Genomic DNA, 16,366 nt, shown 5'->3' with positions numbered 1-16,366 from the left:
TCAGTAATCATTTGTTATTTCTATTTTAAACAAAGAATTTGGGATTTTAAAGGTCCTCTAAAACTTTGTATTTGTACGTATTTTTTCAGCATTTCCACATACGTTCATTTGTATTTTGAATGTAACACTTTCCTCGAGCTCGCATTACTGTGCACAACCTCGACATGCTGCAGGAACTGGGAAACAACTCGTATGTAGAAAATGTATGGAAAGAAAATATAGAACAGCTAAGGACGTATTTCCCTTGAGGCCTGGTGGAGACCAAAATTTGAGTTTAAAGACTAGAAACTAACTTATTGTATTAGTATATTAGGTAACATGGCAGAAAGTAAAAAACCACCAGCAAATCTGATTTCAATACTGCTGGTGTTAGCTAGCTAGCTAACAACAGTATTTTTAGGCACAGGTGTTCAAGTATATGAAAATATCACCTTAGAGTAGAAGAATTTAGTATTATATGTGTTATATGTATATGATAATGTGTTCTGTCATGAACTCTGCAAATGCTGCATAAAAAGAGCTGGCGTGACAAAGGCAGTCATTATTTCCGTGAAGTCTTTCCTGTTTGAAACATTTGACGTTGGGTGTTGAGTCTGAGCCAAAAGTACTGTCAACACTTTGCAAAACGAGTACCTATGCTTTAATGTACATAGCGTAGTACATTCAGTTGTAAGTATGCAAACTCAGACAAACTATATTTGACTATATTTATTCTGTAGTGTGGTTTAAAGCAACGGTATACTAAACACTTCGCACATATTAGCTTTGTACCTTGAAAAGATGTCGACTATGTTTGAGTTTTTCTTACAGGCCCCAGTTACCCCAAAAAGTTAGCTTGGGCACAAGCTAGCCTCAGCTAGTTTATTTACGTCAGCTAGCTTTTTTCTTTTTTTAATTCATTATTTTAAAATTTACTGTTGAAGTGAGTTAAGAAAAACTCACTCTAGCAGTAATGTAGATTTTACATTTCCGAGTAGTCTGCTAAAAGAGGATCCAGCTAGGGAGCTACCTTAAATCCCTTTTTGCTGACGTACTACTTTTTCAGACAACTCGTGCATTCTTTAGTGCTACATATTTTGTGCATTAAACTGGTAAACAAACACATCCAGAACATTTCAGTGTTGAAGAAAACATTTTAATAACCAAACAGTCCAGCTGCTCAATGCTTAAATTCACATTAAACACATAGTGCAACATCACATATTTACAGTATCTTACAGTATCACAGTAATTTCAGGCCAAACATAGGCATTAGATGAAACTGTGTCATATAAATTACAATTGTAATTTTGTTTTAATGTAAACTGCTGCAACCAGCAGAGAAATGAAAACTAGAGGTACACGCGAGGTGTGTTTGACCATACAAAGCCTTCAAATGGATATTGTGACAGAAAACACTTCCTGTCACTGTGTTTGGTTTGATGTAAGGCAAGAGATGCAGGCAAGTGTTTTGACTTTGAATGCAGTGGAACTAGATCTGCATCATTGATCAAAATGTCTATTGGTATTGAAAAGAAGGTTCAGGTAATGGCTCAGTGATAAAAGCTTAGCATTAGTCCCATCTGCTTGAGACAGTCTGTGCACTGTCTGCAGCGACATACAGGATCTGGCCAAATCATTCCCGCTTCCTCGTTGAGAGCTCTTGACAGCACTTTGCATTTTCCACACTCGCCCGTTAATGTTTATGCTACGAATTTGCATTCAGCTGTATTATACCGAGGTAGCGCCTGGAATGAACACGGTGGACAGTCTATTTACAGTCACAGGGGTAAGCAAATGACTCCACAAGTGGGTGTCCAGTTATGCTAGGACTCAACGTCCATGTCCTCTCTTGCTGCAGCTGCATACAGTTCGTTGTAGAGGTCAGAGCTGATAAACCTGGGGTAAGAGTTGTTTTCCATCAGGTTGTAGATTTTCCTCTGAGCTACCAGGAAGCTAGTTGCAGTGGGCTTGTGGAGACTCTGTGCGATGGCATTTTTGGTGTGGAAATCCAAGTTGACCTGTGACCAAAGACAAAACATCCAGAATGAGCCTTTGACCCCCATTTTAACAAAGAATATCTTTATTATTAAAAGTGCGTGAATTCTGATTAAAATCAGCTTAAAAAGAACAAACAAATCCGAAGCCATCTGTTAGCTGTTACCTCCTTTGGCGCTTCACTTTTAATGAACTCCTCGTAAATGCGGTTTGCCTTGGACACCATTTCCTTCCGTGACTTGATCTTTTTGAACTCCTCGCAGGCTGACCAAAACTCAATGTTCTCATCGCAAAATTCGGACCTCAGAAAGATACAAAATGCAATTTTCCCATCTGCGTGAAAGATAGAGAGGGAGAAGAGAAAGATTAGAAAACTACTTCCGTCACACCTACTGGCTCTTTGCCCATTCATGTAGGTGAAAGGAGTGGCAGCTTTGTTTTACTGATGACTATAAAAAGATTTCATTCGGCTCACAGTAACCGTGTAACCTTAGTGACTCAATGTGCCAATAGAAGCGTGAATGATACTTACATTTATGACTGAGCAGCTTGTCAAGCGACTGCGCCCATTGGTTCACGTCATCTACGCTTGGCCTGAGGGTAAAGAACGCAGCTCACGTAAGAGATAATTATAGTAGCGCTAACTACTACGTTAGTGAAGTGTCACTGTAAAGAATTGCTTATCAAAGTTGAAAGTCATATTGCATGATCATATTGCATGATCGTGTTGCATGATTGTTTTGCAAACTGTTTGATGAATTATTTTACAGCCATTTGATGCTCTCATATCTTTTCCATTAAGAATTTAAGGACTTATATGAGCCGTGTACAGTTCTCACTTATATGCACAAGTGAAAAATATGCCAAATCTTAATTTACATAAAATGCAAATTAACTGAACACCTGAAATTTGAGACATTAAATCCACAGAAATCATTTTAAAACAACTTGTAAAACAAACAGGGCTTACCGGCAGAGTCTGTTTTTCACACGCTGTGTAGAATTTGTCTTCAGGAGAAGTCGTATTCTGTTCCTCCAGTTTTTCCTCCTTTATAAAAGAAAATTTAAAAAAGAGTTCACTCATCTGCTTTTAAAGATGTGCAATTCTTTTACAAGGACATAGTGACCAGGAACGTGCTCATTAAAGACTGCATCAACTTACTTGATCCCCTTGTCTGCGGCCAGCTCTGTTGGTTTCATGCAGTCCGTAAATGCCATGTTTGGGGATGACACACTAGCAAGGTTCTCTCTCATTGTTCAGTCCTCCTCTCCTTCTCCCTCTTGACTTGTCTGGCAACTTTATAGCTCAGAATCATGCGTCGCAGCAAGGCGGAACTAGAACGGCGGGTCTGTAATGTGATTGGCTCTCCCTGAGTAAACAGCAGCTCGCCCCGCTGTGACTCTCAGCCCGAAGCAACGATAGGCTGTCGCTGCATAAATATTCCCTCCCTGAGTTGCCTGCGAGCTTCCATTTTTAAGAGTAAGGTCAAGACGTGACGTATATAGCACACTCAGTGCCCCTGTTCTTAAAATAAAGTTGTGTTGGGAGAGTAATGGAACTTTTCTCTTCTTTTTCTTCTTCCCCCCTGTGTTTATAGCCAGACACAATCACAATATCTTTAAGACTGTAATTGGTGAGTTGAAAACAAAATATATTTGAAATGAATAGATGAAACAGGTGATTCGTTGCTACCTTCTGTGTTGATGTTTAATTAATTACTCATAGAGGGTGTGGATCAGTCACTTCGCATCCTGACTCCTGTCTTGATGGCATGTTAGATATGGGCAAGTTGGAACAAACGTGATGATGTAATATCCTCTTACCTCTCTAGGTAAAAATGTAGGAACAATGTTTTCATTCCTCACATTTTATCCTAATAAAAAAAGCTTTAATTGAGTCCACCAGTAAACTTTAGGTGGTTACCTCCAGTATTGTTATAAAGCTCAAAAAAGGTTTACTTGTTTTTAAAGCATAACCTTATCTAGAGGGGAGTACTACCTGCTTTACTTGAAGTGTGTTTTAGTCAGTTAGAAACACAGTAGTTAAGGAACTGACCATTTATAGCAGAAGGTTATGGAGGCGAGATTTAGTGGATAAGGCCGTGCCTTTTGAGGGAGCTCTCAGAGGGATCTGAGCTGCAGTAAGCTGCTGCTAAAGAACTGATCCGCCTTCACCAAACACATGCTCAAACATGAGATTTTATTAAAGCGAAGACAGCCAAAAACTTTCAACACCAGAGGCAGAGATCTGAGTAGCACTCCAGCCCAATTATGTTAGCACGAAGGTATCAGCAGTCACCTGCGAGAGATTCAACTTATCAAAGCTTTCTCAGGCACCACTATGAATACCAAAGAATAATGCTGGTGACTGATCAGACACGAGATTACAAAGTATGACTGAGGTATCTGATACTGATCACGCTGAGTTTCCTGTCTGGAGTCTTCCACTGATACTCGATTAGATTTTATATAAAACATGGATACAGCCACCATGAGCCCACACACACGAATGGCATGCTGATTTGACTAGCAAGACACAGGCTTGTTTACTGGAAAAACTAAACAGACTCTTTAGAACTGTTGCTCAGTAAGAAAAAAATGACATCCGTGTCACCCAGAGCCTCAAGGCCTTAATTATTCATAACTTTAACGTGTAAAACAATTTAAATGTGTAATTTACATAAAAATACATTCCCTTACAAATGTCAGGAAAGGAAAATGAAGGGCAAAGACCACTGTTTTTACCAGGAAAGATGTTTGTTTCTGATATAAATGTGAGCATTTGAACATGAAAGTCTGTGAAGATTGAATTGAATTTGAATCAAACCAATAGTGGTCGAACGTTTCAAGCCCTACTATGTTCACTTTGTTTTGAACCATGGAGTGTGCTACTTGACTAAAATCTACACAATTAGAACATCTTAAAATATTATCAAGCAATTAATACCTTTAGTAAGCATATATATATATACATATAACCAATACTTGTAAATGTTAATGTTATCAGCATTAATTTGCGCTCGTAGGCTGTCTGTGAGATGTATGCATGTAACTCAAGCATATAGCTCTTAACCGCTAACGTTTTATTTTCTACCTAGTATTTAAATGTTTTCTCTTAGGGTAAAGCCTATTCTTTTTCTTTGGTCTTTTTTACACTTTGCTTTCTGTCTTTTAATCATTTTCTTCAAGCAGCCACGAGCTAGCACTAGAAACTGAATTGATATGAGCTCACTTTTGAGCCAGAAAAAAATTCAATGTTGCTGGCAACATAGGGCTAGGTTTTGACTACGTTACTGATATTATTGAAAGGACATTGTGTTCTTGTTACCAAACGTGCCAGTCACGTTTAAACCTGCGTATCCTTGCACACAAATAGCCAGGTGTCATGTAAAGAAGATGAGTAACTGTTTTGCTAAACCTGCAGGCCCGGTTTTTATATACAGTCAAAGAGTAACCCATACCACCTTCACGTGGCACTAACCCTGCCATCTTTCCACTAGCTTGGTGTTTTTACCTAAAATAGCATGACAACATTTTCATGAACGCAGTTTTGAATGCAGAGTCTGCACGGCTTTGTGGAGATAAAGGAAGACTAAAAATATTACTGCAGAGCTTCCATTCATAAAAAATACTACTCTATGTAATGACATATACCTGAGCGGCGATCAAGTAGGAGAAGTAATGTGATGGTCCACTTGGTTCAACCATCTGGACAACATCTATCACATTTTAAAAATGGCTGCTTGTAAAGGTCACCTGTTCAGCTTAGTGAACCCTTTGTTCTGGGAACTTGAGTTGAAAGTGACGTCACATCCCAGAAAGCCTAAAAGAACGTTTCTGCCATTGAATGGGATGCCCGTATGTAAAAATCCTCACATTTTGTCCCCCAGTATTGGCAGCATTTGCAACTGCGTCACCTGCTGTGTACTGTTGTGATAGTCGCTGTCCTCCCTCCTTCTCTCTCAGCTCGGAGCTCTGCAGGGTGAAAACACTGGTGTTCGCCTCACATGTTTATTATGATGTGCAGACAGTGTATAAGCAGCTGTCTGTCTAGAAGTGGATGAAGCGCAGGGCCAAGTTTCCATTAAGGCACGAGTTGTGTCCAAAGAGGGCTTACGCAGAAGAAGGTGATTCCCAGCACCGGTTTGCAGAGTTTGTCCTCTTTGTGTTTGGACTTTACAGCTGCACTCATTAACCCTTCCAGGTGATTTTCTTTCGTGCTTTATGGCTGTCGGCACCGAGCCAAGTGCCGACAGCCATCCTAAAGTTAGCATGGAGCTCCAAACCCTTAATGAAAGATTTGCTCTAGACCATAGGGGGGAAAAAAATCCCTAAGAGCCATTCTGGCTGCTTCACACGCACTCGTTCCAAAACAAATAGGTGCTAAAAATAAATTAAAGAAAAGCTTTGGATAGTGTTTGCTTAGAAATTGACTTTCTATATTTTAGCACCAATGTGTGCTACTTGTCTAAAGTTCATCTCATAAACACAAGACAAAATCCCAAGTGGGCAGCTGCAGACACATTCTGCAAACTAACACAAGCTACTATCACCTTTATTTCAAAGCTAGTTTGTCTGCTCTGAAGCACCTGATACTGGTTATTCCTACGTGCTAGGAGAAGCTGATTAATTATTGAAATGAATCGTCAAAAAAAATTATATCATTAGTAAATTGCAGGCTATTTATCATGAATCAGGACACAAAGAAAACAGATAAATATATATATATGTATTTGTACGAGAGACTCTCCTTTATTCTTCACTGGACATGAGGATACATACATTGTTGAGCACTATTCACAAGTAAGTGCCATTTCTCCTAGTTACATAATCTAAAGAGGCAGCTTTAGTATCTCAGATGAGGAATTGATAAATCTTTTTTTTTTCTTCAGGCTGATGCCTCCGCAGAGCCAGTTCCGCTTTACTGACTTTTAACAGTCAGCCCATATAACAGAGAACCAATCATTCAAGCGTTGGAGTTACGTAGCACAAGTGTTGTAATTTCCACAGGACACAAGGCATTTGCTTTGGGATTATGGGTGTAGCTAACACCAGTATCAGCAAACATTAGCCTTCTAAACCATCGGGCTATTTTCGTGATGTAAAATGGACAAGAAATAAACAAAAGGTCCTGGACTTGCTTTGGTATTGAGTTTACCATCCTTGTGTCAAAGACTACATGAAAATGTCTGGTGGCACGAGCTTTCTATCATTTTCTGCATGTACCAAGAACTGCCAGTGTGCTTACCCATGGGGGTATGTACTGTGGAACTGGGGTACTGTGACACAAGAGATCACAAGGTAAAAAAAAAAGTGCCCCCTATAGCATGACTGGTGGAGTGTGTTATCTGTGGAGCATCCTGTGAGTGTCTGTCTATGCCCTTGTTTAGACATTGGATGTGTAATATTGCTGGCTTAAATCCCACTGATGTCATCCTGTCTTTTAAACAGGTACATTTTATGTTAATGTTCCCTGTGGATTCCGAGAGACAGATGCATGAAAATTTCGGAGTCCAAGAATGGAAAGTACATAAAATGGCACATGAGGTCATCACAGTGTATGCTCACTGAGTGCTCATTGAACACATAATGTAGCAATGTGTGCTATCCTTTGTGCAGCCAGGCCTGAGCTGGGTGATTTGAATACTTTATTGGCATTTGGTGTGACAAAGTAAGACTATTGCCGCAACTTTTTACTAAGACGGGTTAAGATGCCATCAGATTAACAGAAAGGAGAGGTAATGGCCATGTGAAGTCCCCAACTTTAGGCCTCATCTTGAGTATACAAGTGAAAGCGAAAGGTTCTGCATTGTCACTTATCTCTGACCCCTATTTCCTGTATTTTTCTGTATCAGCAAAGCTAAGATGAGAATAGTATATACTGTCTATTTATGCTTAGTCTGCTGGGCCCTGGGATAGCAAAAACCTCTCCATGGCAACTGATTCTGCTATGTTGTTGTTTTGGCATATTAACAGGAAGTACAGGTTGCTGGCTTACTCATAACAGTGATCCTGTCCAAGTGAAAAAAATAAACAGTGGTGCATACTGGCAGCCTGTTTCATTAGCTCAAGCATTTTGCTCTAAATTTGCCTCCATAATTGCTAACTCAGTGGCTTGAGACTCAGGTCCTGGCACATCTTACACAAAGGCTCGAAAGGTTTTGTGTCAGGTGGGCTGACAGAGGATGCCATTTTCAGCACATTCTACTATGGAAAGCTGCTCATTGTATTTTTATCATCATTATTTATTCATTTGTTTATCATGTGGACATATTTAATTCTCGGAGTCATAAAAGTCGTAGCTGGTCACTGGCAGCAGAGGATGATAAATTTCATGGGTCCACAGGGGCAGTACGGGCAGTCAACAACATAGAGGACAACACTAACCCATAAAAACTCTGAAAGAAATACAAGAGGACATGATATTGCTCAAGAGGCAGACAGAGCCAGCAACAATTCATTGTGGCACCAATAAAATAAACACAAAAGCCGTTTGTTTATATAGTGGAGGCCAGTACAGAGTCAGGGAAAATGGGTAAAAACTACACCTAATCTAATCTGCATCTACAACAAATACCCACATATGCAGATGATGTCACCTACATAGTAATAACTTTTATTTTGCATCTTCAATTGTTCAGTCAATCACTTTTCTCTCAACACCACAGTAATAACCATAAAGTATGAAGCTAAAACATGAAAACCACCAGTTTGTTTTCTTCAACTTTTAGCTGTTAGTTACAGCGTGTAACTCTGGAGCTTTCTTCGATTTCATGTTGGTTATGATTATAGGCACTATAAAAGGCACAATAAGTCACAGATGTCAAAAGACCTCTAAAAAGATGCCATACTAGAATGTGGATTGCCCTTTACACTAAATTTTAGTGTCTTTACACAAGAAACGCTTTAGTCAGTTTGTCAGAAATGGCATCTTTCTTCTAGTCATGTATAAAATCCTTAGAGGCTTAAGTCAAAGGCGTCACTGCCAACTTAAAGCTCACATTTACTCACATAAGCTTACATTTATTTCTGACTTAATGCAAAACACACAAATTAGTTTTTATTAGTTTTTATTAAGTTGGATTTATTAAGTTTTATTGGAAACTACAAACAACATTGATCGGTAGTGTTTTGGATATGAAATGTAAGATGTGGCCAAAGTTGTGTAATGAATTCATACTCTGCAATGGCAGACATGTACTGTATTGGGAAGTCAGACAGAGAGTGCATGCAAAATGCACTGTGTGTAGAAATGAAGGCTGCACCCTTAGCGTTGATGTTAGTCAAAAGTTACAAGAAATTATTAACACATGCTGCACAGTACCGATATTTTTGGACCACGTTACCGGAAAAAAAATTCCCCCCATTGTGAGGCACTGTCCTTATAGTGTTGACATGCCCACATGAAGGTGCACTTTGCCAGCTGAGCCCAGTCCAACAGTGTATTTGTGAAACAAGCACATAATTAAGTTGACAACAGTGTTGATGGGGGTGCATTTTAATCAAAGACTGTACCACAGCAAATCACCTGCTGCTGTGTTGACAAGCGTCCTGTCCTCAACCACGCAAACCCTGTTGCTGCTTGTGTTTAAGCATGCAGATGATCTTCAAAGGAGACCAAAACAGTTAGCATTGCTTTGGCGGCCTTCTCTGCTTTAGTGTACAACTGCTCTCCAAAAGGTGTTTTAATTGTTACTTTGTAAACTTTGTAGAGCAGGTAATAATTTAAATTCCATTGGCTAATGTGGTAACATGCCACATGTGAGCTTTATAATGCATTACTGCCTGTTCATTAGACCTTGGCGGAATGAAACACAGAGAGAAACTTGACGTAAGGCACTGCCAACATTAGATTTTGCACCTTTAAGTGGTGCAAACATACCACATAATAATCCAGGACTGAAAAAATCAAGCGCTGCAAGTCCTTGAAGGGCCACTTGATGTTGGCCTATAAGCCTGTATAGAAAAGACTGACGTAGATTCCAGTTCTGAAAAGTGAACCCAGTGTGGAAATACTTGAAACTGTGATGGTTTCAAATAGCCAGCAGAGAGCAAATCCTGTATAGAATTTTTTCTTTTTTTTAATCAAAGTTCATTTGTGTAGAAATCTATAATATATCTTGCTCTGCAGTAACTAAAAACTATCAAGAAACCTGATGAGATTGCGGTCTTTTGGATTGTCTCAAGTCATAATCAATAAAACATGAGGTTAATTTTGTATATTATAATCAGAAAATCATAAAAGGGCTAATTAGACCATTAAATCATCAGAAAAAGTAGTTACAGTGGTCACAGGGAGCTGGTTTTTAAGGGCTTCCTCAGGGCCATTAAAAACCACTTGTCATCTAGTTTCACTTATCATGCCTGCACGCTACATCAGTCATTTTATTTACAGTCTATGGGCTGCCTCCAAACAATCCACATAGACTTGCATGGAAATTTTTTACAGCTCAGCTCTTTACATTTTATTACTTAAAACCTAAAACTTAAAGTTTGCATTATTATGGGTTCACTTTCTCACCCTATTATGGTCTCTTTTTGCTGTAAAAAAAAAAAAATCAAGATAGCGATGGCCATAAAGCTAAAATTGAGTATATTAAATGCCTACGTTACATTTTATCGAGTCTGTGCATCAAGCCCAGTGTGAAGATACTGAAAAATTATAATTTTGGCACAGAATTCTTTAAAATTACCACAAAAAAAAGTTTGTAATGATTGTGTATTTTATTGTGTATTGTGTGAATATCATGTCACATCTTCAGCCTTTGTGAGCCTTGTTAATCTGCTCCAGTGACGCCTGTTCAGCTGCACTACGTTCCAGGAAGGAACAGAGAAGGTACAAAGTCAGGCAGAGAAAATCTCATTTCTCACAATGTCTGATTTCACAAGAAACTGGAAGTTCGTGCCTTCCTTTTTCTGAAACAGCACATATCTGTTACGAGCTTAATTTTCAAGACACCAGATGCCCTTCAGTGATTGAAAAAAAAGAGGATAGCAGGAAACTGCGAGAAATCAATATATTGGTCCGATATCTTTAGAGATTTTTTTTTTCTAATGTCATTTCATAAACTGAAATTAAAACTAGAAGTTAACACTCTTTGTGATCTTTGAAAGGATTTTGTTAAGTGAATGAGCTTAATCTGTACTTAGGTACATACATTCCCATGCATACATGTTTGCATGCAAATGTTTGCATATGTCTGTTATAACATAAAACCCACAACCACGTGCAAACATCCCATTTCTTTTTGAATGAAATGCGTTAAGAACTGTTTCACTCTAAGTGTCTTGAAGCCTTCTATAAATAGACCACAAAACTGTAATCAGAATTCTAAAAGTGACATTGTGAGTGAGAAGGACCTACACCGCAGGGTGGTGCACAACACTGAAAAATTCACTTAGTTGCAGGTAGGCAAATAAAATAATGTAAATGTGGTTCAATGTAATAATTTAATGTAATTCAAATCCCTAACAAGTTTAACAAGTACTTAAACACTGCAGCAAACTTTGTACTCAAATGGTGACAATGAAAAATAAATAACACAACATTGAACTTTTTAAGTTAACTTAACTATCAGCTCCCTAAGAGTACATTCACACAGTGCGCTTTGGACATCAGCAATCGGGCCTATTCTCATGGTATAAAAGGAGTTTTGACATCCCGGCATGCAATGTGAGACATCCTATTTCTATAATCATTCCACGCCAGAAAACTTAAATAAACAAAATCACAACTCATGACATTTCAGCGTTGTAAGGTTTCTGCTTAGATTTTAGTCTTTACACGCTGCGTCACTAGGCTAGACGTCAGCGGCTAGAAACGGCAAGTTCAGATCCCACACAAAAAATATAGATGATTAGGCTTCTTGCAATCACAAAACTATACCATTAATAGTTATTTTTATTGAAACAAACTATTTTTACTTTTTGTAGTTTCAAAACAACCCTAAAGGATATTAAATATCGGCACAAAATAACGCCTATAGACAGCTTAAACTAAAAAAAAACCTAAATCATCAGTTTTTCAAACCCCATATCGGTGCAATCTACATTATTTTTAAAAAAAACAGAAAGTGTCCATGAGTGGCTCTTGCTAGGTGGCCTTCTGCATGCTTTTACTGATGATTGCTTATCAGTGTTAAATCTATAGATTTGTTGTCTTCCTTGGTGCTGTCATCCCGTAACTGGGCGGCTCTTTTCATGACAGCTTATTCTGAATCAGTGACGGTTAAAAACACTACATCTAAAATGCTCGCTCTCTTTCCCTCTTTACACACGCATACACACAGTTTCTCAAGTGTGACCGTGACATGTTACATCCTCTATCCTTATCTGCATAGGAAACACGTCTCCAAAAAAGGCCAAAGGGCGTCTACTGAATGGTTTGCTTACGCAGCTCTACAGTCAGACCGAGAGGCAACCAGCCCGCTGATTCATTCACTGTCAAAAGTGCGCACACAAACTCATGATCCAGTGCGAAAATGCACACTACATGCTTGATATTGAGAAATCTGCCTGTGCTTCTCATTCTTATATAGTCCTCATGTGTGTGATGCTAAGTGTGAGGTGGCAGGGAGTCGGGGGGAGATACTTCCGTGACGGGGCTTGAGGGCTGATTCTGGACACTGAGGAACAAGTCCTCTGCACGCGTGTGCTGCGCCGGTTGGCCCTTCTTCCATCTTTGTTGTCAGTCCTTCCACCTGAAGGAGCTCAAACATTCCAGTTATGGGTTTTATGTCCTTTCTCTCCCCTCCTCTTGCCGTGCTTTCATCCCTTCATGGCGTCGGCGGCGAGGCTCTCCAGAAGAGTTCTATAAATGTCCGAGCGGAGGAACCGCGGGTACGAGTCTCTTTCCATCAACCCGTAAACGATCTTCTGAGCGTCGTCAAAGCAGTGCATGGTGGGAGTCTTGACGTTCCTTTTGATCTGCTCTCGGGTGTGATAGTCGATGTTGATCTGGAATGAAGCACAAAGGTAGGAATGAGGGGATTTGAGCCAAGAGCAAAAGATGTGAGATTCAACATTTCAGCTGGCACTTCTCTCCTCTTTCAGAGGACTGCTTGCACTGACATATAAAGACAATATGTAAGGGAAACGGTGTCTGTGTGGGACTCTGAAGTTACCTCTTTAGGCGATTCTGCTTTAATGAACTGCTCATAAATCTTCTTGGCTCTTGAGGACATTCGGAATGAAGACTTGATCTTTTTGTAGTCCTCACACGTGAGCCAGAACTCAATGTTCTCGTCGCTGTATTCGGACTTGAGAAAGTTGCGAAAAGTAGCCAGTCCATCTGAGGTGAAGCAAATAAAACAAGCCCATTTTCAGCTTTTATTTAAAACAAAAAAAGAAGAAAAAACCCAAATCAGTCTGCCCAAACTGTCATTCTTACAAACACAATATTGTTTTAGCAGCATTCTCACTCTCAGGGGGAAAAGGAACCTACATTTAGACTCGAGAAGCTTTTCCAGTGACTGTGACCATTGTTGGGTATCTTCTAAACTTAGCCTGCTGGGAGAGAATGCAAGTTGGATTACTTAACAGAATCAAATTTGAGCAAAGCGAAGCTGTAAAGGGTGCGAGTCACACAGAAGCACACTCATTAAGAAAGCATAGCAGATGGGCTTATCGAATTCACACAAAAATGCCGAACCCTGGGATATGCCGGGTTGGTGTGCGTGCTGTGCCAAAGCAAACATGGTGTCTCAGGATCATTTGAATCCTTTCAATGATGCCATAGATGGAAATCATAGGCGCAGGCTGGCTATTTTAAAACTGAAATGTATGCAAAACACTCCATAAGTCTCCTTACCTCTCAGAGCTGGAGGAGTGAGAGAACATGCACTGGAGTCGGCACATAAAGTTCTTTCCACTGTGTAGGGAATAAAAAATATATGAATATATCCCTGTTGCGTTTATTGCTGTTCGATTAGCTTCCAATGAATGTGTCAAAGAATGTTAGGAGGGCTGGTGTTTAGAAAAGACAGTGACTCGTGCCGTTATATAAGATGAATGGCTATTTTCAGAGATAGTATGAAGTATTTTTAACATATTTTTTATGTCACCACACTATTTGCTATTAAACAGCTCGAGATTTTCTCGTCAAGCTCCAAGTCAGCACATTTACTGGAAACTCCAGCTCAGCGTTAAAGTCAAAAGTTTCACTCACATGTTTTTGTTTCTCTTCCTGTCATCTCTGTCCATGATGAAGCGCTGTGTGTTGGGTGGTTCGACGATTAAGCTTGGCATTGTTTTATTAAGTCCACTCTCTCGGGCTCTCGGTCCTGGTCATGCTGTGGCTGAGAGACACTTAGGAGGATTCCCCCTGCAATGCAGCTTTTTATACCAAGGTTTCCTGTTGACGGTCTGGGGTTGATGGGATACATCAGAAGCTTAAACTAAAGAGGAAGCACCCCTTCCTTCCCTCCCTCTCCTCCTCCTTCTACCTCACAGTTAGAAACAACACATACTCACTCGGTGCTTTGCATGCATGTCTCCCTCCCTCGCCTTGATGCCTTACTCCCTATTATGTCTCTGCTTCTTTTCCTTCCCTTCTGCTGTTGCTGCTCCTTCCCGCCTCCTAACCGGACTAGCCAAACAAACAGCACTCTCTGTGGCTGAAAGCTTGCTGTGTTCCCATTATTTTTAGTCTGCCAGCACAGATGCAAATGACAGCAACAGTGACTTTGATAGGCAAATCGTGACCTTCGCACGCTGTTTGTGTAGTGAGTCCATTAAATGGGATGTAAAAGAGAAGGCGGTCGAAACCAAATATTGGGATTGTCCTTCTGTCTTTCATATTTAACATTTTTTGATCCCAAAAAAGGGAAATTCGTCAAGATGTGGTAGAAATGTGCACAACACAAGGCTACATGAGTGAGAAAGAGGAAACAGCAAATTGATTGCAACAGAGAGGCTCCGCAAGGCAGGAAGCCAGAAAGACTGTCAGAACATCATATCCTGACCACTCTCATCTTTCAGCTGCAGAGTTATTACTTTATTATTGAAGCCTTCCACCATCGTCAAACTGCAGGCGGAAATCCTTATATGGTGGCTAAAACTAGTGTAAAAGGCGGGAAAAAAAAAGTTGCAGCTTTAATCCAATGCCAAATATCTCCAGAAAATATAGAAGGGTTTGGAAGTGCCTCAAAAAACAGAGGGTATTCTGTCAGCCCTCACATCAAGCACGATTTGTAAACTACAGAAAAAATTACAAAAGAAAAGAAAGAAAAGAAACGTACAGTTAAATTTTAGGCAGATTTTACCGTTAAAATGAAGAAAGTGTAACATCAACCCACACAAAAGGTAGACATCCAGCAAAGTCAAGTACTATGATAATGAGCATGATGTCATTGCCAATGTCAGAGACCCATACATATTTGAAGGGCCCCAATGTTTTACATTTGAGCCTGTTATTTATTTAAGGGACAGGGGAACAGACGAGAAGTGAGGAGAACCAACCGAGGTCAGCCAGAACTTGTGGCTGTGGCCAAAGAACCTTTAATGAACTGGATGGGGTCTTGGCAAGAACTAGCATTAGCTGAAATTAGCATTAGTTGTGGTGACCCTTCACATTTCACGTTCCTTTCAGTTTTGCGGTGATCTACAACAGATATTTTCTCTGGCATTTAAGTAGACGTTTCTGCTGATAATTGTAGCACAGAAAAGAACTGTGGGAATTCAAATCCCAAACTCTTATCTTAAAGATAAACTAATTTATGTGTTTGTCTTTCGGCTACATCTGAAGGTTTCAAGTAAACTGTTTGGAGCAAATGGTTGGATGAGAACAGTGTGCTCTTTAGTAGAGTAAATGTCAGAAGGCATTCTTGGTCTCATGCTCATAAACTTTGAAACTTCTAAATGTGCTAACGATATTGCCAGAGAAAGCCCCTGGTTTAAGGTGTTGTCAGTCAAGGTTTCAAATGATGATTGTTGAGCGAAGGTCTTTGTTTGAAACCCACCTTAAGATGGAAGCGATTTGTCTATTTGGATAGACAAATGGATGCTGGGCTTATACAGGTGTGGTCAGAAGTTTACATACATTTATTGGAATGGATATAATTGGAATTTGGGGCTTTTCTGGATTTTTCTTAGCTGTTCTTTTTCTGGTGTGAAATAACTGTACAGCATACTTTTAAATACTTAAATAGTCTTTAATCACTTTAAAAAACAAGAACTGGGTATACAACTTTGAATTTATTATGGATATTTTCCTAATCCACACAGGGTGAAAAGTATATACACAGGCTCAAACAGCCTGTGTATATACAGTCCAAGCAGGTTAGCGAATACCTAAGAGGGAAAATGGTAGATGTACACAAATTGAGAAGTCTTCTTTGGAGCCATTTCTAAACAATTGCAGATCCCAAGATCAAGATCATCATAACATAAG

General features: G+C 39.6%; 2 protein-coding genes across 4 annotated transcripts; both read right to left on the bottom strand.

Annotated features, from left to right (window-relative positions):
* Nucleotides 1–1,113: 1,113 nt before the first annotated feature.
* Nucleotides 1,114–3,277, bottom strand: LOC113009117 (regulator of G-protein signaling 2-like). The gene is made up of 5 exons (XM_026147235.1): nt 3,140–3,277; nt 2,948–3,025; nt 2,510–2,571; nt 2,144–2,310; nt 1,114–2,000 (listed from the first exon to the last, which is right to left on the bottom strand). Exons 1-5 carry the CDS (start codon nt 3,229–3,231, stop codon nt 1,806–1,808), a joined length of 594 nt encoding a protein of 197 aa, XP_026003020.1. The 5' UTR covers nt 3,232–3,277; the 3' UTR covers nt 1,114–1,805.
* Nucleotides 3,278–10,679: 7,402 nt separating this feature from the next.
* On the bottom strand, nt 10,680–16,040 carry LOC113009307 (regulator of G-protein signaling 1-like). Of its 3 annotated transcripts, XM_026147527.1 has the most exons (6): nt 14,449–16,040; nt 14,144–14,340; nt 13,787–13,846; nt 13,421–13,485; nt 13,101–13,267; nt 10,680–12,933 (listed from the first exon to the last, which is right to left on the bottom strand). In XM_026147527.1, the coding sequence occupies exons 2-6, from the start codon at nt 14,221–14,223 to the stop codon at nt 12,745–12,747; spliced, it is 561 nt and encodes a 186-aa protein (XP_026003312.1). In that variant the 5' UTR covers nt 14,224–14,340; nt 14,449–16,040; the 3' UTR covers nt 10,680–12,744. The 3 variants fall into 3 exon arrangements, with proteins under 3 accessions (XP_026003312.1, XP_026003313.1, XP_026003314.1); XM_026147528.1 differs by lacking the exon at nt 14,449–16,040 and having other exon boundaries at nt 13,421–13,482; nt 14,144–14,429; XM_026147529.1 differs by lacking the exons at nt 13,787–13,846; nt 14,449–16,040 and having other exon boundaries at nt 13,421–13,482; nt 14,144–14,429.
* Between the last annotated feature and the right edge of the window lie 326 nt (nt 16,041–16,366).

This window comes from Astatotilapia calliptera, chromosome 17, assembly GCF_900246225.1.
Source record: "Astatotilapia calliptera chromosome 17, fAstCal1.2, whole genome shotgun sequence".
NCBI lineage: Eukaryota > Metazoa > Chordata > Actinopteri > Cichliformes > Cichlidae > Astatotilapia > Astatotilapia calliptera.
This window is presented reverse-complemented; position numbering and strand designations above follow the sequence as displayed.